The 18,949-nt window shown below is 49.9% G+C and overlaps 1 protein-coding gene across 2 annotated transcripts in view; it reads right to left on the bottom strand.

Moving 5' to 3' along the window:
* The window catches only part of XYLT1 (xylosyltransferase 1), a 542,359-nt gene that overhangs the window by 17,851 nt on the left and 505,559 nt on the right, over positions 1 to 18,949 (bottom strand). For both annotated transcript variants that reach the window (XM_044233187.1, XM_044233186.1), the window contains exons 7-9: positions 11,683 to 11,899; positions 8,589 to 8,765; positions 3,772 to 4,034 (exon numbers count right to left, since the gene is read on the bottom strand). In XM_044233187.1, coding sequence (XP_044089122.1) covers positions 3,772 to 4,034; positions 8,589 to 8,765; positions 11,683 to 11,899 — 657 coding nt within the window. The remainder of the gene's footprint in view (positions 1 to 3,771; positions 4,035 to 8,588; positions 8,766 to 11,682; positions 11,900 to 18,949) is intronic.

Below are 18,949 nucleotides of genomic sequence, written 5' to 3'. Positions count from 1 at the left end.
TGTCCTCGCCTATGTTGTCTGCTGTCCCCTGTTCCTAGTAGCCACATCCACTGCCCACTGCTTGATACCACAAGCGGTTTGCTTAACGCTGTGGTACAATCTAAACGTCCCACCTGTCCACAAAGTCCTGCCTCTTCCTCTAGACTTGCTTTGGTTCGCTTTGCCCCAAACTCCTACCTCCCAGCCACATGGATTTTCTTTTGGATTCTTGAACATGCTACACGCTCATTTCTACCTCAGGGCCTTTGTACAGGATATTCTCCTTGCTGGGGACGCTCTTCTCCTTTTCTGTTGCGTGCCTGGCTGTGTATTACCATTCTGCATCAATGTCACTGTCCCAAGAGAGTTCTGCCTTGACCACTGAATCGTACATCACTGACTCACTGCTATTGGGTGGCTTTACCTGCATCCTCGGCAAAGCCTTCACTCTTACCAATCTTTTGTTTTTCCTTACATGTGCTTAGGTCCTGTCTTTACACTAGAACAGGAAAGCCTTGAACTCCGAGGCCTGCTCTGTCTGGGTTACGGCTAAGCACCCAGTGCCTAATAGAGCCTGACACGTGGTAGATGCTCAATCAATACATGCTGATTGTGTGAAAATCTAGAAGGATTTCCTCTTGGACCTTTTCCTTCTAAAGTGCACCTAGGGCACAGGTCGCCCAGGACTGAATGCAAAGTCCTCTGATACCTCCTCTTGACCGGATACAGCACTTAAGCCATTACAACGAAGACCAGAGGTGTTTTAATTAATTCGCCACGATACAGTGTAACCTAGAGGCTGCCACAGATGCACCCACTTGGTCCAAAGGTGTCTAGATAAGGTGGGCACTGAAAAACTCAGATTCACCCCAAAACCTGGACTTCTAATTTCTCTTGAAAAATTCTCCCGTTGGCATCTTCAAGTCTCTAATTCCCTTAGAGCAAGAATGTGCTGGAGCTCAGAACCAGGGCCCATGGGGCCTCCAGACTGGCCCAGTCAGCCCACCTTGCAGGGGCTGAGCCCTGCTGCCTGCCTGGCCCGCGACGGCATCTGAGCACTTCGAGCCCCTGTATTAAAACATGGGCAGCCGTATCTCTGGATGGCGGCTCAAAAGCAAAGGTTTTTGTTTTTTCTTTTCTTTTTGGTTCTCTCAGTCTGCCATTTCAAAAACTTCTGCACTGAACATGTGTTATTTTATAATGAGAAGAAAATCAATAAACATTATTTTTATGAAAGGTTATACTATAGACTGGAAAGACAATTTGTATGAAATGCCCCGAGGACTTGAGACTCCCTCCCAAAGTAAAGTTTTCCCTTGCTATCTCCCCAGACATCCCAGGGGCAGGAATTCACTCTTTTGCGTTTTGGGATAAGGGTCCTTTGTCCTGATTTATTTGCAGGCACATATCCATAAATACACTGGCTTTGCCCACAGCAAGGCACAATGGTTCTATTATAATGAAAAATGAGGTAGAAGCCAAAGGCCCCAGGCAACTTGATGGCTTGTTTAATCCCAAAACAAATACCAGAAGAAATTTTCAACAACCCTAAATAAATTGGGGTGTCTTTTGAATTTCATATATATGGTCATTTACTGTATAAATTCTGTAAAGTCTGGGACTACAACTGTTCGTGAACAACATTCACCTCCCAAGCGTGGGGCACGTGTTACCTACAGCAATGCACCTGGTCGCTCTGCGGGCCAGGATTCTGTCCCTGACTAGCAGAAGGGAAAGACACTCGTGGATGACCTTGACCCTGGCACTGCAGCTCTCCGCATGGGAGCGCTGGAGAAGTCTGAGCTCCTTTCAGCTTGGGAGGGGGAGCCCCCAGGAGCCTCCCGGAGGATCAGGCACTGGAGCTGACCTTTAACGAGTGGGGAAGGGGGGGGGGCTGCACAGAGACCCTGCAGAGCAAGGGGAAACAGGGACAGTCGAGGATCAGTTCACACCACCGGTCAGGGAGCGTGCAGTTCCCAAACCCGGCTCCCTGATGACTGCTTGTGACACCTGCACGGTCACACAACAGAGACATCCACAGGGACACGCGCACTTACTGAGCACTTAGCATGTGAAACACTATTAACGCAGGGATGATACTAACAGTAACACGTAACTCATACGGCAGTGTTTGAAGATGGTCTCTGTTAAAACCCACACCACCGTATGCTCTGAGGCTTATTATTACTGCACCCATCTTACAGATGAGGGAACGAGGCACGGAGAGATTAATGACTTGTCCAGGGTCAACAGGTAGTAAAGTACAGCCCTGGCTTCTTAACTCACCCTGGTCTCCCTTCAAACCAGACTAGAACCTGCCGGGAGCGGAGGGAGAAGTCCGAGGCCCGGAGGATGGCATGAATGGAAGCCGCTTGCTGTAGCCCCACAGCCTGGCTGACTACGCACTGGACACCGGGCAGACACTTTGCAGTGTTTTCAGACTTTTAGGGAACAAAATGGTTCCTCTTTCTTCTCTGTCCACTCCCCAGAAGAGGGAAGAGGAGGGCAAGGAGGGACACCAGGGGAGGCCTCAGTGTAGACCGAGTGTGGCTCAAAAAACAAAAACAAAACAAAACAAAACAAAACAGGTTTTCTCTGCTGTTGAAAGAGAACGGAAAACAAGAGGAGGAAAGTGATTAGAGGTGCTTCTGGGAATCTATCCTAAGGAAATAATCAGGAGAAGGAAAGGAAAAGAAAGAGGCTTCTGCACAAAGATAGTCATCGGAGCATTGTTTACAATGGTCCATTACTGACAATGCAACAGGGAAGGACTGGATTAGGCAAACTCTGGAATTTCTACGCAGCGGAATCCTTGCAGGCATTGAAGAGGTTCATTATCATTAGGGCAGCTGCAGAGCGGAGTGGGGAAAGGGGGCTAATGCTATAACGAATAAAAAAAAAAGGACTCAAATTCTTACTGCATTATGTAAATATCCGCAGTGCATACTGCTGTAGGGAAGTAAAGGGACACGAAATGACAAGGGCTCGCTGGCTTAGGGAAGGCAGGGTGGAGGGTGACGGTGGACTGCTGTCCTACGTCCCCCTCTCCTTTCTGTGCATTCTAGGACACTCTCAAAGTGTCAGCTGGGACCCGCCTGTCGGGGGTGAGATGATTCTAAGGGATCCCGGAACGTCTTAAATAATAGGTGTGCATTTTAACAATGTTTCTGGTTATATTTTTAGGTTTGCCAACCACAGTATGGCTGTGTTTTAGAAAGGAGCCTTTATTTTTCAGAGATATGTATTAAAATACTCGTGGCTCCGATGAGAGGCCGTCTGGGCTTTGCTTCCTCCAAACCGATCTGGGAGGGGGGCTAAGTGGGCCTGAAGCTGGAAATCGCTAGAACTGGGTGCCGAGGGTACTACTACTACTATTTCGTATATATTTGACATTCTCTGTAAGAAAAATTAAACAAACCAAAGGTCTGTATTTTCATGGTTCCCATCCACCTAAGGCAAACACGACTAATTAATGGGGACAGAAAGCTTCCTTCTCAGATACACACACTTAGCATGAAGAACGCGTGCACCGCCAGGACACAATCAGGTAAACGGGAGACCCTGGTGTTCTGCGCGGGTAGTCGTGGGACCGTGGCTTAGGGTGGACGGACTGGAGCTTGGACCACTGGGACGCTTCGGATGCTTTTTAGGTCACGGAAGACAGGGAGACGCGCGCCACCACCCCCTCCCCCGCCCCGGCGCCCCCCCTTGCCGTGCTGTGCGCCCCTCCTGCACCCCGGCGCCTGCCCATCCTGCCCTTCCCCTGCCCCCTCGCCACCCCCACGGGCTCACCGGCAGCTGTTCTCCCCCTCCACGTGCAGCGACGACTCGGCCCGTCGGAGGCCCAGGCGGGCGAAGGCGTGATACAAGGTAAGCGCCACGTCGCTCAGGCTGTGGGCGCCGTCCGGCTCGTCGTACACGTTCTCCCAGTAGGAGCGGAGGCCTGGGGTGCCCGCGGGGTAGTTCCCGTACAGGTAATAGTCCAGCTGCCCGATGATTTCCTGATTCACCACGGCTTCAAATTTTCGGGCAAAGAAGGTCGGCCTGGCCGTCTGCTGTGCTCCGGGGCGGGGATAAAAAGAGCACCATCAGCAAGCGGGGGTTTTAGGAGCAGGGCTCTCTGCTGCCAGCCTGTTTGGACCCAAATCCTAGTTCTGACACTTACTAATTCTCTGTCCTCAGTGTCCTCGTCGTAGCATGGAGAGAAGGAGAGGTTTGATGGGACTGAGTGAATTAATGTTTGTAGAGCACTTAAAGCAGTGGTGGGCACACAGTCAGCGTCATTTAAATGCCCATTAAATAAATGACCTCCTGGATGTTTAGAGCAGAGATAGATCTCAGAAATCATTTAGCTGGAGGTCCAGGGCCAGTACAGCCCACAGATATATTTCAGTTGTCCAGCAGAGTGTTTTAAAATTGAATTAGCTGGCAACAGTTAAAAGGTACCAGAGTTGGGCGCCTGGGTGGCTCAGTGGGTTAAGCCGCTGCCTTCGGCTCAGGTCATGATCCCAGGGTCCTGGGATCGAGTCCCGCGTCGGGCTCTCTGCTCAGCAGGGAGCCTGCTTCCCTCTCTCTGTCTACTTGTGATCTCTGTCCGTCAAATAAACAAATAAAATCTTAAAAAAAAAAAGGTACCAGAGTTCACAGAAACAGAACGACGGGCTGAAGCTGAGGGGTAGCCGCCCCGTAGACGGGCACGGACATGTCCGCTCGCCTCAGTCCCCACCACTCCCTGTTGCCTCATGGGCACTGCTGCAGATTTAGAGACTCATAAGGGACGTCCCAGATGTACTGGTCGGAGTGTCTGCAAGGGGCACTTAGGAATCTACATCCTTAACAGGTTTTGGGGGGATTCGTTTGCTGAGGTTTGAAGAAATGTAAGTGACACCGGAACCGGGGCTGCACACCACCACCAACTGAACAGCTTTAAAAAAAAAATCCATATTCTGGAGGCACCTGGGTGGCTTAGTGGGTTAAGCGCCAGACTCTTGATTTTGGCTTGGGTCATGGTCTCAGAGTCATGAGATCGAGCCCCGTATTGGGCTCTGCACTGCACACAGAACCTGCTTACAAGTCTCTCTCTCCGTCTCCCTCTGGTCCTCCCCCACCTCCCCCTCAGAAGAAAAAAAAAAAAAAATTTGGATTTTGGAGTCCTTCCCCAAGACCTATGGGGTCAACATCTCTGGAGATGAGGTTTAAGAATCTGTAACCAAAAACAGTTTCCCAGGTGATCATGAGGACCACTTCGGTAAACCAAGTTTTCAAGGAAACAGAGGCCCAAAGAGGGCAAGGGACTTATCTAAGGTCACACAGCAGGGTAATAGCCAAGCCAGGATTAAGACTGGGGTTGAGGATAAAGAAATAAAACACTGGGCGCGTGTTATCTGCCAGCTCTTATACTCAGGCCTGGGTGGGGACCCACCAAGGGTCACATAATAATTATTTCCAGCTTTGCAGCTACTGGGTCGGCTGCTGTCCCGTGAAAGCAGGCAGAGTAAATGCAGCAGAGGCATATGAATGGGTGTTGCTGCTTCCCAAAACCCTTCACTTACAAAAGCAGGATTTGGCCCAGGGGCTGTAGCTCGCAGACCCCGTTCCAGGGCTTTGGAAACAATGAAAGCACAGCCCCTCCCTTGAGGAATTTAGGGTCTAGTGTTATTACTGACCTTAAGTGGGGTCTGGCACTGTTTTCACTGCAGTGGGTCACTAACAGACTAATGGCCATAAAGACCACTGAGCACTCCCTGCAGAGCCGGTCACCCTGCGTCATGTCGCTGCCCCGCATTCTTCCGTCAGCTCTGTGAAGCAGGCATCATGACCCCGTTTGATGTATAAGGAAACTGAGCTCAGAAAGGGGAAGTGATGGATACAAACTCCCACATCCGCAGGATTCGAACCAGATCTGGTGACTCAAGCCCCATCTCTTTCTACTGCCTTATCCCAGGACTGAGCTGCTGAGTAAACAAACATCCTTGGTATTACGCTGCACATCTCCTCGCCTTCCTGCTTTATGAACCCTATGGTGGCCTGTGGATAATATTTAATAATATTCTGGCCCTCTCCGTGGTGGAGGGTCAGAATTCAGTTCCCTTACAGCAGCGCTGAAAGAGACCACTTGGGTTCACATCCTTCCTCTGCTACTTTCTAGGTGCAGAGGTCTTTGGGGAAATCACCCACGGCCTCAGCTTCTTCATCACTGAAATGGGAATCATCACAGAGGTATGTAGCATAGAGTCTGGCACACAGGGTCATCTGCTATTAGGATCTACCATCACTACCACCTGAAGCCTGCGACAAGGGGCTTCATGTTCTGGGGGCAGAGAAGTGGACTCAGGGGCCAGGCAGCCTCTGTTCTCTGCTTGTCATTATTCACAGCTGGATCTCCTAAAAGGGCACATTTCTATATTTACCACTCTTCTTCGAACAAGAACTCTGAGTTCCTTACAGGCAGCAGTTTCTTGCATCTAGATGTGGAGGGATATTCTGGATCTTTGTTTACCAGGAAAGAAAGAGCTGGAAGCACGTGCGAGGTCTCTGTGTTGGCCCGTCTTTGTACCAGAGACCACGATGTCCCCGGGAGGCTTGGGGCTAAACGCAAAGGCTGCCCAGCCCAGAGGCAATGCTCTCCAGAACCACCCGCCTGCTTGCTCTAAATGATGAAGGTTCTTTGCCTCGAGGGCAACAACTGGTTCTCTACAAAACCAGGAATCTTTTTTTTTTTTCCTGCCTTTTTGCCTTTTGAATAGGTCAAATACTTCCCCTGCCACCCTCTTTCTGCTCAGCGGATCCTTTCCACGTAGACAAAGGCATGAAATGTCACCCAAGTTCATACCTAAATTAACATGGGTTTGAGGAGGTCCATGGGTAGCTCTTAATCTGCCATCAAAAATAGGCCTAAAGAAATACTTATGGCAGCAACCGCTGACCGGCGTGCGAGACGTCAGATGGGCACCTGGAGGGCAACTGAGTAACGAGAGGACACCTGCTGTGCGCTCTGCACCTGTGTAGGCACAGAACCAGGGTGGCCGCAGGATCTGGGGGAAAAGCCCAGGGCTGCAGCTGGAAGCACCTGGGAGCGACCCCAGCCCTACCACTCTACTGTGTGTTGAAGGACAAGAAAGTCTGCCCCTCTGTGCCTCAGTTTTCCCACCTTCACAATGGGGATGTTGCCTACCCCAGGGAAGCCAACGCCCACAGAGGGCCTGGCACACAGCCTGGGGACAGAAGAGACTCCTACCCCGTGCTTCTCTAATATAAGGAGCTTCCCAGTCACTTGGAGAATCTTATTTATATGCAGATTCTGACCGGCACTTGGTGGGGGCAGAGATTCCGTACTTCTAACAAGCTCCTTGGTGAGGCTGAGGCAGATGTCTGTGGAGCACATGCCCAGGAGAGAAGCCAGGCTCAGAGACAAGAAGCCCCATTTGGGCAGCCCGTGCCCTCCCCTGGAGGGTCTGTTACTTGCCAGACTGAGTCAGCGGGGGCACCTCAGCCTGGCTTCTTGACCTGCCCTGTGGCTCCCTGCCACCCTCTGGGCTAGTGCTTGGGGAAGAAGCATGCCCTCTCCACATGATGGGTCCTGTGACCACAGAGCGATGTGTCTAACCATTCTGGGGCTTCTGTGCTCTCCACAGCAGGGGTGAGGGCATGGTGGAGGGGAAGAGGATGGAGAGCCTCAGGGTGCTGCCTCCAGGGTGCAGGAGGGGCACTCCCACGGGATGGAGAGAGGCTGCCATCCCAAACAAGTCTGGGGACCAAGACATCCTTGAGAATCATGGAAGGTGAAACACTGACCACCCCTTGCCCTCTGCTCTCCCCAAAACCATAAATAGCCAGGCCATGCAGAGACACTGAGCTAGTACTAACGCTTCTATCTCCTCTTCCTCCTTTAGGTCCACAGAGCAAGGTGGTTTCCAAATATGGCTGCTCATCAGAATTTTCTAGAGTCTAACATGTTTAAAATAAAAATAAAAATTCCCAGACTTTACCAGAGACCAGCAGTTCTTAACTGGGGGGTGAGTTTGCCCCCAGGGGACATGTGGCAATGTCTGAAGCCCCTTCTGGTCATCACAACCGGAGTGTGCTACCAGATCGAGTGGCCAGAACCTAGGGACGCTGACCACGCAGCGAGGCAGAGGACGGTGCCCCCTGCGGCAGAGACTGACCCAGGCGCCATGTTAAGTGCGGAGGAGGAGAAGCTCTGCCCCGGGCACACTGAACTTTGTATTTCGGGGGACTGGCTGAAAAGCAGCACAGAGAAATGGACATGGAAACATACATTGCCTGTATGACCTCAAACAAGTTTTTTGACCCTTCTGTCCCTCAGTTTCTCCATCTCTAAAACAGATGAACAATAACGCTATCTCTATGTACCCATCTAAGCTTGATGGTGGGGGCGGGGGTTCACGCATCAGTACAGGCCAAACGCTTAGAGCTGCTCCAGCATGAGGGGCGGGGCCGCCGAACGGCGGGGCCGACGAACGGCGAGCCCTGCTCTGGCCATCACCGTTACCGCCAGCAACCAGGGCCAGACACAACACAAGATGCCACAGCAGCCGGGCCTCGGATGACCGCGGACGCTGGCCAAGGGGGCGGGGCTGAGGGCTCACCTGGAAGCGGTGGAAGTCCTGCGGCTTGAAGTCGTTGGGCGAGCAGCCGCACCAGTCCACGATGTGCTTGTACTGGCACTTGCAGCCCAGCTTCCGGTTCCAGTTGGTGATGCGCAGGTTGTTGTCCACCATGGTGTCGCAGTGGGGGCTGTTCTCCAGCACCGTGTGGAAGAAGGACTGCAGGGGAGAGAGGGAAGGGACCGGCCTGAGGCCTCCTCCGGCCTCCCTCCCCAGCACCACGGGACTGCACAGGGACTCTCTCGGGAGGCTCCTCAGTCATCTCTGCAAAGGGGGTCAGCCACCACCTGGTCCGACTCAGGGCACATGGGGTGTTTGGTCCAGAGCAGCTGAATTCTGCTTGGGAGACCAACGCTCCAGGTATTTCTCTCAACTCTCTTTCCCCAGCAGTTTACAATCTGATTTCAAGATGTTTCTTATCATTCAGGACATTTTCTATCCGCCTGGCAGAGAGGGAAAGTCCCTCCGGTCACGTCCACACATGGGAACCACAGGAAACATGTGACGGTTTTCTAGAAAATCCTGGGCCAAAAGGGCTCGTGCTTTGCAAACGGCCAGGTCTGACACCAAAGGGACTCCAGTCTGAGATATCTTGAGAACAAAGACTGATGCTCTGGAGTTTCACCCCTGGGTAAGGGAAGCCAGATTCACGCGTGTGTCAGTCCCAGGGCTGAAAGGTGTCCCAGGCACCCCTCCTGCTTTCCAGCACAGGGAGGGGCAGGCCAGGGCTGCTTGCTGTCCATGGTGCTGAACCAGGCTCCACGGGTCTCTGCTAACCCTAAAACTCTTGGTCTATGTCTCCTAAAAATGTGAGAAAGAAGCAACGCTGAGAGTGGAGAAAGAGACCAGAGATGAGAAACATGGTTATAGCCTCTGAGAGAGAGACAGAGAGAGACAGACAGACAGAAAGACAGACTTCTAGTTCAACACTATTTTATAACAACCTCAGATATGAGGCAGATACATTCTGCCCTGATCTCTGCTCCCTCAGGGAAACTGTTGGGGGATACGAGTCTGCCTGTAACAAATTTATGGCTCAGCCTTTAGATTTATTTATTCTAAAGTGGTTTCCTGGTGGTGGTCTGGGAGAAGGGAGGGCACAGCAGGGATGCTGAGGTATGTAGTGCCCATATGCTGGGGTGGGGCTGTAACGGAGAGAGCCAGCATCAGGATGGGCATCTTGATTAAAACAACCAGAGTCCCACACAGTCTCTTCTCAATGGGTGGATGGGCAAATCGAGGTTCCACACACCCCCTCCAGCTTCCCTTCCTGTGCTGCTAAATGACATATGCCTATGAACCTGAATTTTAAGCCTGAATAGTGTATAAGCCCACAGAGGCACATATTATCCATCAAGCGGTGGGGAAAAGTTCCCAATTACCGATTGCCCTGTGTCCTTTCATAATGATACAGAAATTCCCTGCAAGATAATGGATGAGGAGGTTATCGGCATTGAGAGAAAAGGTGATTTTCGTGGAAACAGGATTAAAAGCTGATTACCGAATGTGTGTGCGGAATAGTAAACCTGGGCCTAGTGACGACAAGCTCTTCGTCCCTCTGGAGTGAAGTGGGCGGTCAGCCCTACCAGCTTGGCACTGCCCCAGATGTTGGTGAGGGATGTGGGAACCATCAAATGTTGTCTTGTCTGGCCTAGAAACGCAGCCTGAACCTGGGGCACCGCCCGGAGGAAATGGTAGTGGACCATTCATGGGAGTTGTCATGGGCTCAAGAGACGTGCAACCAGCTCTGGAGTTTGCTGAAGTCAGAAATTGGGATGGAAGCGAATTGGAGGTCAGAGCAGGTCTGAGAAGGCAGCTGCTGGCCTGTCAGAGGCAACATTTCAGAACTGGGTCCCCACCACTTCTCGATGGAGCTGGAGACTGTTTCAGAACGGTCTGCAACCCTATGCAACTGGGCTTCTGCAATGGACTGTATGTTTCTGGCTCGTCCGACACCCATAGGTTGAAATCCCAGCCCCACGATGTGGTAGTGTTAGGAGGTGAGGGCCTCTGGGAGGTGATTAGACCAGAAGGGTGGAAACCTCATGAATGAGATTCATGCCCAGATAAAAGGGGCCCCAGAGAGCTCCCTCGTCCCTTGGGGCATATGAACAGCCGGTAGCAGTCTGCAGCCCGGAACAGGGCCCTCTCTAGAAACCGACCATTCTCACACCCTGACCTCAGACTTGCAGCCTTCAGAACTGTGAGAAGTAAATTCTTATTGTGTATAAGCCACCTACTCTGTGGTACTTCATTACAGCAGTTTGAACTAAGACACCTTCCCTACACTGAGTCTGAAAAGTGGTGACAGGCTCCCTGGAGCTTTTCAAATGCTTCTAAAAGTCATCAGGAAATGCTGCGTCCCAATGGCTGTCAGTATGGGGGCTAGTGCAGGTCCAGCAGAAGCCCTGGCTTTCTGTCTTTAGAATCACTGGAAATTCCATTTGTGAATGAAGAGGCCAACATTACGTCTGTCAGGGAATGACAAATACTCAAAATTAGAAAAGGTATTCTTCATGTTGAAAAAGTCGGTATTACAGGATTGATGACAGTGGAGGATCTGTCAAAAGGTCATGTGGGTACGTCCTGAAAAAGCCAGCACATACAGTTGTGCAGGCCACATACTGCACAACCCTAGTGGGGTACCATCAACATGGTAGGTATGAGAGGTTTCTTTCTTTCTTTTTTTTTTAAACAAAAGTTTTGTGGAAAGTGGCAGTGAAATGTCCTGTTCTAACAAAATCAGTATATCATGATGATTTTTATGACAAATGGGACCCAAGTGTCTTAAGGAAGGACTGCCCTTTCTACTTTGCACAAAGATGCCATGGAACTGCTGGTAGCAGTGTCGTGTGTCTGTGTATTCCACACACCCACCCTGCAGATCAGAGGGGGACCGGGGGCCTGCTGTGACAGCAAGGACTAGTTCTCCACCTTCATCTGGCTGTTTGGAGGACTACGTACGGGACCCAGCATGGCTTTGCCAAACCTTCTGCCAAAATTCAGCTTCCATGTTGCTCCAAAGGCTAGAGCCAGCCCCCACCCTGCTCGGGGACTTTTCCCCTACACAACCCACCTCAGCAGGAAGCAGGGTGTAGGAGTAAAACTGCTTCATCTTGGTCACCAGATCATCTGTGGAGAAGGTCACGTACTCCACAAACTTCCGGTTCAGCAGGAACCAATCGGAGCCTCCATCCACAGCAATGCCCTCCGGGATTCGCCGGTCCCCCAGGCGCCACATGTGGGCGTCACACTCCAGGAAGAGCCGGTCCAGACCCTGCTTTCGGATGAACCTGGGAAAGACAGAGTCACCCTTCAGCCCAAAGGTGCACAGAATCCAAATGAAATAGCACAATCGGCAATTAAAAGCATGTATTGGGCATTTGTGTCCAATTTGTACTGTATGCCAGGAATCGAGCCAGGGAGAGGCTCCGTATAGCTTCTCCCCTGCTCTTCTGAAGTGAGACAGGTCACTACATCCCTACGGGGCGGGCACTGCCATTATGCCCACTTTACAGCTGAGGACCCCAAGGCTTAGAACGTTCAGGGAATTTGCGCGGCACAAGAACAGTGCGTTGACTATCTGCTTCCGCCTTCGCAGAACTTTTGGAAATCACCTTTTTGTGCCACGAACGCCTGCGCGGTTCGGTGATCACAGCCTCTGGCTGCTCAGCTCGGAATCATGCTCTTAAAGTACACCTCAAAAGAGGCAGGATTACAAGTCTCCTTGACAAACACCAAAGTTACGATCCACTAATTTGTGCGCTTTGGATTCACACATTAAATACAGGATCACAAAAGATTTTTTAAAAACACTGCATTGGGGGCACCGGGGTGGCTCAGTGGGTTAAAGCCTCTGCCTTCACCTCAGGTCATGATCTCAGGGTCCTGGGATGGAGCCCCGCATCAGGCTCTCTGCTCAGCAGGGAGCCTGCTTCCCCCTCTCTCTCTGCCTACTTGTGATCTCTCTCTCTCTGTCAAATAGATAACTAAAAATCTTAAAAAACAAAACCCAAACAAACAAAACCAAAAAACACTGCATTTATGATAACCACATGTTTCTTTCTTTCTTTCTTTTTCTTTTTTTTTAAAGATTCATTTATTTATTTGACAGAGATCACAAGTAGGCAGAGAGGCAGGCAGAGAGAGGGGGGGGGAAGCAGGCTCCCCACTGAACAGAAAGCCCGATGCGGGTCTTGATCCCAGGACCCTGGGATCATGACCTGAGCCTAAGGCAGAGGTTTAACCCACTGAGCCACCCAGGCGCCCCGTGTGTTTCTTTTTTGAACACATGAGAGAACACAGTCTCATGGTGGATCTAATAACTACCGTAATTTTGCAGAAGGGTTGAGTGTAAGTGACACTTAGAGGTATATACACAAACCTAATGTGGTATGAGAATCTGTGACTCCTAATGGCTACTACTAATGCTGTTGTGGTGTGTTACCTCTATTTAGCTGGATTTTAATTAGAGTTTAGTGAAAACCAAGATAATTTTCTTCCCAGCTGAAGTTATGAACTCTCGAGTTCTCTCCATGAACCCCAGAGTAGTAACTCCTACTCTAGACTGTGTGTGTGTGTGTGCGTGTGCGCGTGCGTGTGTATTTGGGATTTGCAATGCAGGCAGAGCAGAACTGGTACTTCCTATTTTGTAGATGCAGAAACCAAAGATCAAAGGGCTGGTAAATCCAGAGGTGTTGGGAACATGAGAAGAACTAGAACGAAGCCTTCTGGCGTGAACCCTCAGTTCCTCTGCTGTTACTAGGAACTGTACACCTACTGTGTGCCAGGCACTGTGCTGGCCTGGTGTGGGGCAGGACGGACCAGAAGGAAGGATGTTCCTGCTCCTCAGGGGCTAGTCACCATTCTGGGGGCCTGCTCCCGAGAGTTCTCCTGACCCAGGGAGCTCGCTGCTTCTCCAGCTCATACAACAGAAGATCAACCATTTAAATGTGTACAATTCCATGGCATCTGTATGTTCATTATGCTGGGGTATGTAGTTTCAAAATATTTCAGCACACCCGCCCCCATCCACCACGCAAGGAAACCCTATAGTCATAAGCAGTCACTGTCCCCATCCCTCTGCCTTCTGGCCTCTGGAAACCACCGATCTGCTTTCTGCATTCATGGGTTTACTTATGCTGGACACGTCACAGAGAGGGAGGCAGACGATATGTGGCCTGTTTGTGTTTGCCTTCCTCTCCCAACGTAATGCTTTCAAGGCTACATCCCAAGTTTCTGTCTATCCAGCATTCACTACTCAGTTTTCTGGGAGGCACATCTTGGTCGTTCCTCAGACAGTCACCTATCTCCGACTCTCGGCTGGCTTGGGTTGGTGCCCTATGCCCAGCACCAGGGGTGGTGACATAACCAGGCTGGTCAGTGAGGGCCCTCCATCTGCCCAGCTGCCGTAACTGGTTCAGGGATGGCTGAGGAACTCAAGGTAAGTCTGACATCAGGCCCCTGGATTTTTGCTGGATCTACCAGGAAGGAGGATGGCATTTTTGCTGGGAGAATGTCAGCCTAGTGCTGCTGGCAGCCATCCTGTCACCATGAGTATAAAGCTGTTTGTCAGTGGAAGTAATACAGAAACAGGGAGAGGGAAGCAGAGAGAGGGAGAGGGAGAGTGAAATGGAGGGGGGGAGTAGGAGGAGAGGAGCGGGGAGAGAGAGAGAGAAAAGGATTAAGTCTTAGCGACTTGAGACCCGGGATCCCACTATGTGTGACTCACTACCAGACTCATCAGTAATGTGCTTAGGGCACAGGGAGATGGGATTCTGTCACTTGAAGTTGAAAAAGTCCTAATACATTCCTGAACAATTCAAACTTTATCACTACCAGGATAGATATGAATGTTGTCAGGCCCCAGAGAGAACAGGCAGCCAGACTGTGGCACACTCTCTTCCACTAAGCCAGTCTGCATCCCTTGTCACAGGTCTACAGGCCTTTGCACCTCCATGGCAGACCTCATCGCTGTCTTCAGATGGGAGTTACCAGTCTCCCCCCAGGTAGACTCTGCCCTCATTAGAACTGACCTTGGAGTCCTCTTTCTGCTTTCCTCACAGTTCCTAGGACAGTGCAAGGCAGTAACTCAAAAAAGGTCTATTTTTTTTTTTAAATCCCCATCTTATTTCTTTGAGAGAGAAAGAGAGAGAGAGAGAGAGCGAGCTAGCAAGCAGGGGGAGGACCAAGGGAGAGGGAGAGAGCCAATTCCAAGCAGACTCCATGCTGAGCAAGGAGCCCAGCGCAGGGCCTGATCCCATGACGCTGAGATCACGGCCAGAGCCTAAATCAAGAGCTAACACTTAACCAACTGAGCCACCCAGGCGCCCCTCAGAAAGATCTATCGTGATGCCACGCAGCAGGGTCCAAGAGCTGAGACAGTTGCGCTGTGCTGGACATGCTGAACTCTACAGAGAATCCCCCCAGCGGGGCCTCCCCAAATCCAATGACAGTCCCTGGAGGGAGCCCTGTGAACCCTCACTAATAAATCCACAGCCCCAGTACTTTCTTCTGCACAAGTTGGGGACCTGCCCCAGACACTGGCCACTCACTGAGCATGATGATGTAAAACACTGAATTCTTAACAGAAATGACGACAGTGTCGTAATAGCATTGATGATGGCAAACACACTGAGTTCTGCTGAGAAGTGCTTTTCACCTATGCTGGGGTATGGCTCTACCAGTAACCAGCAGAGCGACTCTGGGAAGCGATGTCCTTGAGTCTTGGCTTCCCCCTTGGTAAAATGATAAAGTAGGTCTCGACTGCAGCCTAAAATATCTGCATGGGTCAGAGCGATCATGGAAGCATCTGAGGCAGACTGAGTGTAGGGCCACAGGGGAGGCAGAGCCAACAAAGGAGAGAAAGCATTTAAAAATAATAATAATAATAAAGCACTCAAATTCTTAAAAAAAAAAAAAAAAAGCTATTTCTGGCTAAATAAAACAGAGCCCTAGCCTGAATCCAGCCCATGGGCCACCACACGTAACAACCACGGGTTGGGTCACTCTTGGGCATTTTCCAGTTGCGACACTAAGTCACTCTGTTCTACCTAGGAAGAGGGTGTGTGGGGCAGGAATTCCAGCCAGAAACTTGGGACCCAGGGAAGACCGATGACTGCTCTGAGGACACAAGCCACCAAAAGACCCAGGTATCCAAAGATGGTGGTCTTGTTCTTTCCCCAACACGTGTTTCCAAGCGTAAAATCCAAGCTGTTCGCAAAGTCATGTTCTCTCTGGGAGTAACCTGTTGGAGGTTACTGTCCCATTCCACTGATACAAAACTCGGCTCTAAAACGAATCCATTAAAGGAAGCCCCTGAGTTTAGTAAAAGAAAAGTCCCACCTCAGCTCCAGCTGATGCTAATTATAGAATAATGTCCAATCGCAGACATTTAACCATGCTTAAGACTTCAAGATTTAGATAACTTCCATCAGAACTTACATGGTAACCAAGACTACTAACCCAGAGAGAGGAAGAAAAGAAATACAGGTGTGAGGACACGCAAAACTTTTCTGTCCACAGACCAGCCTTTTAATTTCGAGTTCCATTATGTGGGAGAACAGCACCGTCTTGCAATTTTAATGTGATGTCCCACCCCATAATATCCAAATACAATATTTATGCAGTAATCTCCAAAATGAAATATTCATGGGGTGGGAGATTGGTTGCTGTATTTACTGCATTTGAAAATGGATAAGCTGCAAATACATGCTTTGGTTAACTATGAGTAAATAGAGACAAACAATCCCTCCGGTCTAGGTTCCAGGGTTGAGAGGGGGTCTGGACTAGGAGGACTGGCCGAGGCCAAGAGTCTGGGCATCCAGCAGGGGAAAGGAATCCGCTGCTTGGGCAGGGATCTGCATTTTTGTTTCCTGCCCTGTGCATGTGGCTGGACATCAAGGTAAGTGGGCACGCTTGGGTGTGTCTTTTCATAAATGCTGGCTTAGCGGTCAAAACTGTGTGGTTCGCTCACCTAAGGGGTGCGGTGCAGATTTACTTGAGCACTGGGCCCAATACACAGGGGGTGTCTGATACCACTTCCCTCTCTAGTTTTAGCTCCAGGTGACATGGTCACGTGGGTAGGCGACAAGGTCAACTGAAGAGACACAGAGAGGATGTGGGAACTGAGGCTGCCTCTGCTTTCACAGATGAGACGTGGGGTTGCCTGGCCTTCCGAATGCCAGTCTGCTCTTCTAGAGGATGGGCTCCATGACAGCTGTGCCAACCACCTCTTGAATCATCCATGAACGTGTGACACGTGAGGTATACGAGGGTCTCTGCTAACTGTTTAGGAAGCACTGTTCATCCTAGCCAGGGACTGACACGTCATCAGTTCCTTCTTACGGAGCGACAGCACCCCCCACCCAGTCCCTCATGCCCCTGAGCACCCTTTCATGCTTTGGTTTTCTTCATAGCATTTAAAACTTTGTATTATCATATACAAGATACTTATTTAGTTTACAGTCTCCTTACTGGATCTAAGCCCAAGGGGGCAGAGGGTACTTTTGTTTGCTTGTTTGTCTTTGCCTATTTTTGTTCATGGCTATTCCTTGGTGCCTAGACTAGTACCTAGCATTCAGCTGGTGCTCTATAATGTGTTTACTGAGCCAATGAATAAAGGGAAGAGTAACAGCCATGTCAGTTGTTCAATCAGGAAGTAGCAGCCCTTAGTTAACCAGGTATCCGATTCTTCTAATACACTCTCGACAGACAGAGGAGCTGAACCACAAGAAGGTTCATTCTCCAAAGTTACAAACTAGTGGTCCAGGATTCAAATCCAGGTATGTCCGATGAATCCAATGCAAGCCTCTTAACTTGCATTCTTCCTCTGTCTCAGTTTGTCAGGGTCCCTACAAAAGCATTCAAGCAGAGGATGTGAGAACTTCTACCTCAAAAAGACGCTGTGCAGGAATCCAAAATCCGAGAGGAAGATTGTTGGTCTTGGAGGAGGATTTCTGTCAGACCTCACAAAAACTCCAGTCTTCAGAACAGACTACCTAAGGAAAACACAGAATCCCCTGACTTTCTTTTCACCTCCTAGGCTTTCAGGGATAGGCTTTCCGGAGACTTCCTCTATTGTCACAACATGGAACGAAGTCATAACCAAATATGATTCTATTGAGATGTCACAGGGACCAAGCTCTATTCAGCTAAGCATCAAAGAAAATCAGATGGAAGGGGACAAGGGTCCTGATTCTCAGCCATGTGTGAAGAGGTCAGTTAAGAAAGCTGCTATAGTCTTTGAAACTGATCTCAGAAAAGGCAGACAATGAAGAAGTCTCAACTCACTTAATTCCCTGGCTACAATCTTGGCATATGCATTGAGTGTAGAATTATTCCAGAACGGTCTTGTCCTATAATGAGTTCGAAAAGCAAGAACTCTGCCCCTCAGATTTTACAGCGAGTTTGAGTAAGAAGGAATCTTAGCAATGAGCTAATATAATTAACTCTATAGACTGGAAAAAAAAAAATCCAACGCACTGAGTGGATGGATGTATGATTCAAAGTCATCCAAAGTCACACAGTCTAGGAATAAAATCTCCCTTCTTCTCTTTCCTGTCCAGTGATCTGTCACCGAATCCAGATTACTCCTTTAGCATAAATACAACCTAAGCATCTTAGTTAAAAAATAAAGTCATGGAACAAAGCATGAAAACCCACAGTGCTCCATAAATGTTCACCGAGATGCTTAATATTTTTCCTTCATCAAGCTACAGATTTAAAATTTCCATCTCTCCTCTCTCCTGCGATTTGGTAGGCAGGCACGAGTAGAGGGAGCCTCCAAGAGCTAAGAAGACACGTCTGGGTCCTGAAAAGCCACGATTCCTCAGCACCAAGGACAGAAGCCCAAAGCCTCACAATGAATTTCATCTCCCAAGATTTTGAAGATTCATTTCTTTTTACTTGGGGTGGGGCACCCCATCCTCAGATTATTTTAGTAACCAGTGTCCATGGTTGTGGTGGTAGAGGTGACAAGTGTCATGCCCACCTTTCTCATTCTGTCCAAGCAGCATTAATACATCATCTTCCCCTGCCATGAAGCAACAAGGATCTGGCTCACTGGGACCCAGTCTGGCAGCTCCCCAGGAGCCCTGCTGGCCATTTTTTCTCAGGTCCAGGGTGGGTTGTTGCCCCTTCCTGACCTGGGTTGGAGTCAACTGTCACATCTGGAACAACAAGGGGGCTCAGGCCATTCACTCATTCAGGAGCTCTAGACAGCATCTTGGACACGCTCAGTCTGTGTGTGGAGAATATGGTGGTGAGTAAGATGAACATCATCCCTCTTCCAGGGAGAGAGAGAAAATACAGACAGAATAACACCTACTGTTTACTGAGTGCTT

This window comes from Neovison vison, chromosome 14 (genome assembly GCF_020171115.1).
Source record: "Neovison vison isolate M4711 chromosome 14, ASM_NN_V1, whole genome shotgun sequence".
Lineage (NCBI taxonomy): Eukaryota > Metazoa > Chordata > Mammalia > Carnivora > Mustelidae > Neogale > Neogale vison.
The sequence above is the reverse complement of the archived record's forward strand: the minus strand, read 5'-3'. Positions and strand labels throughout refer to the sequence as shown.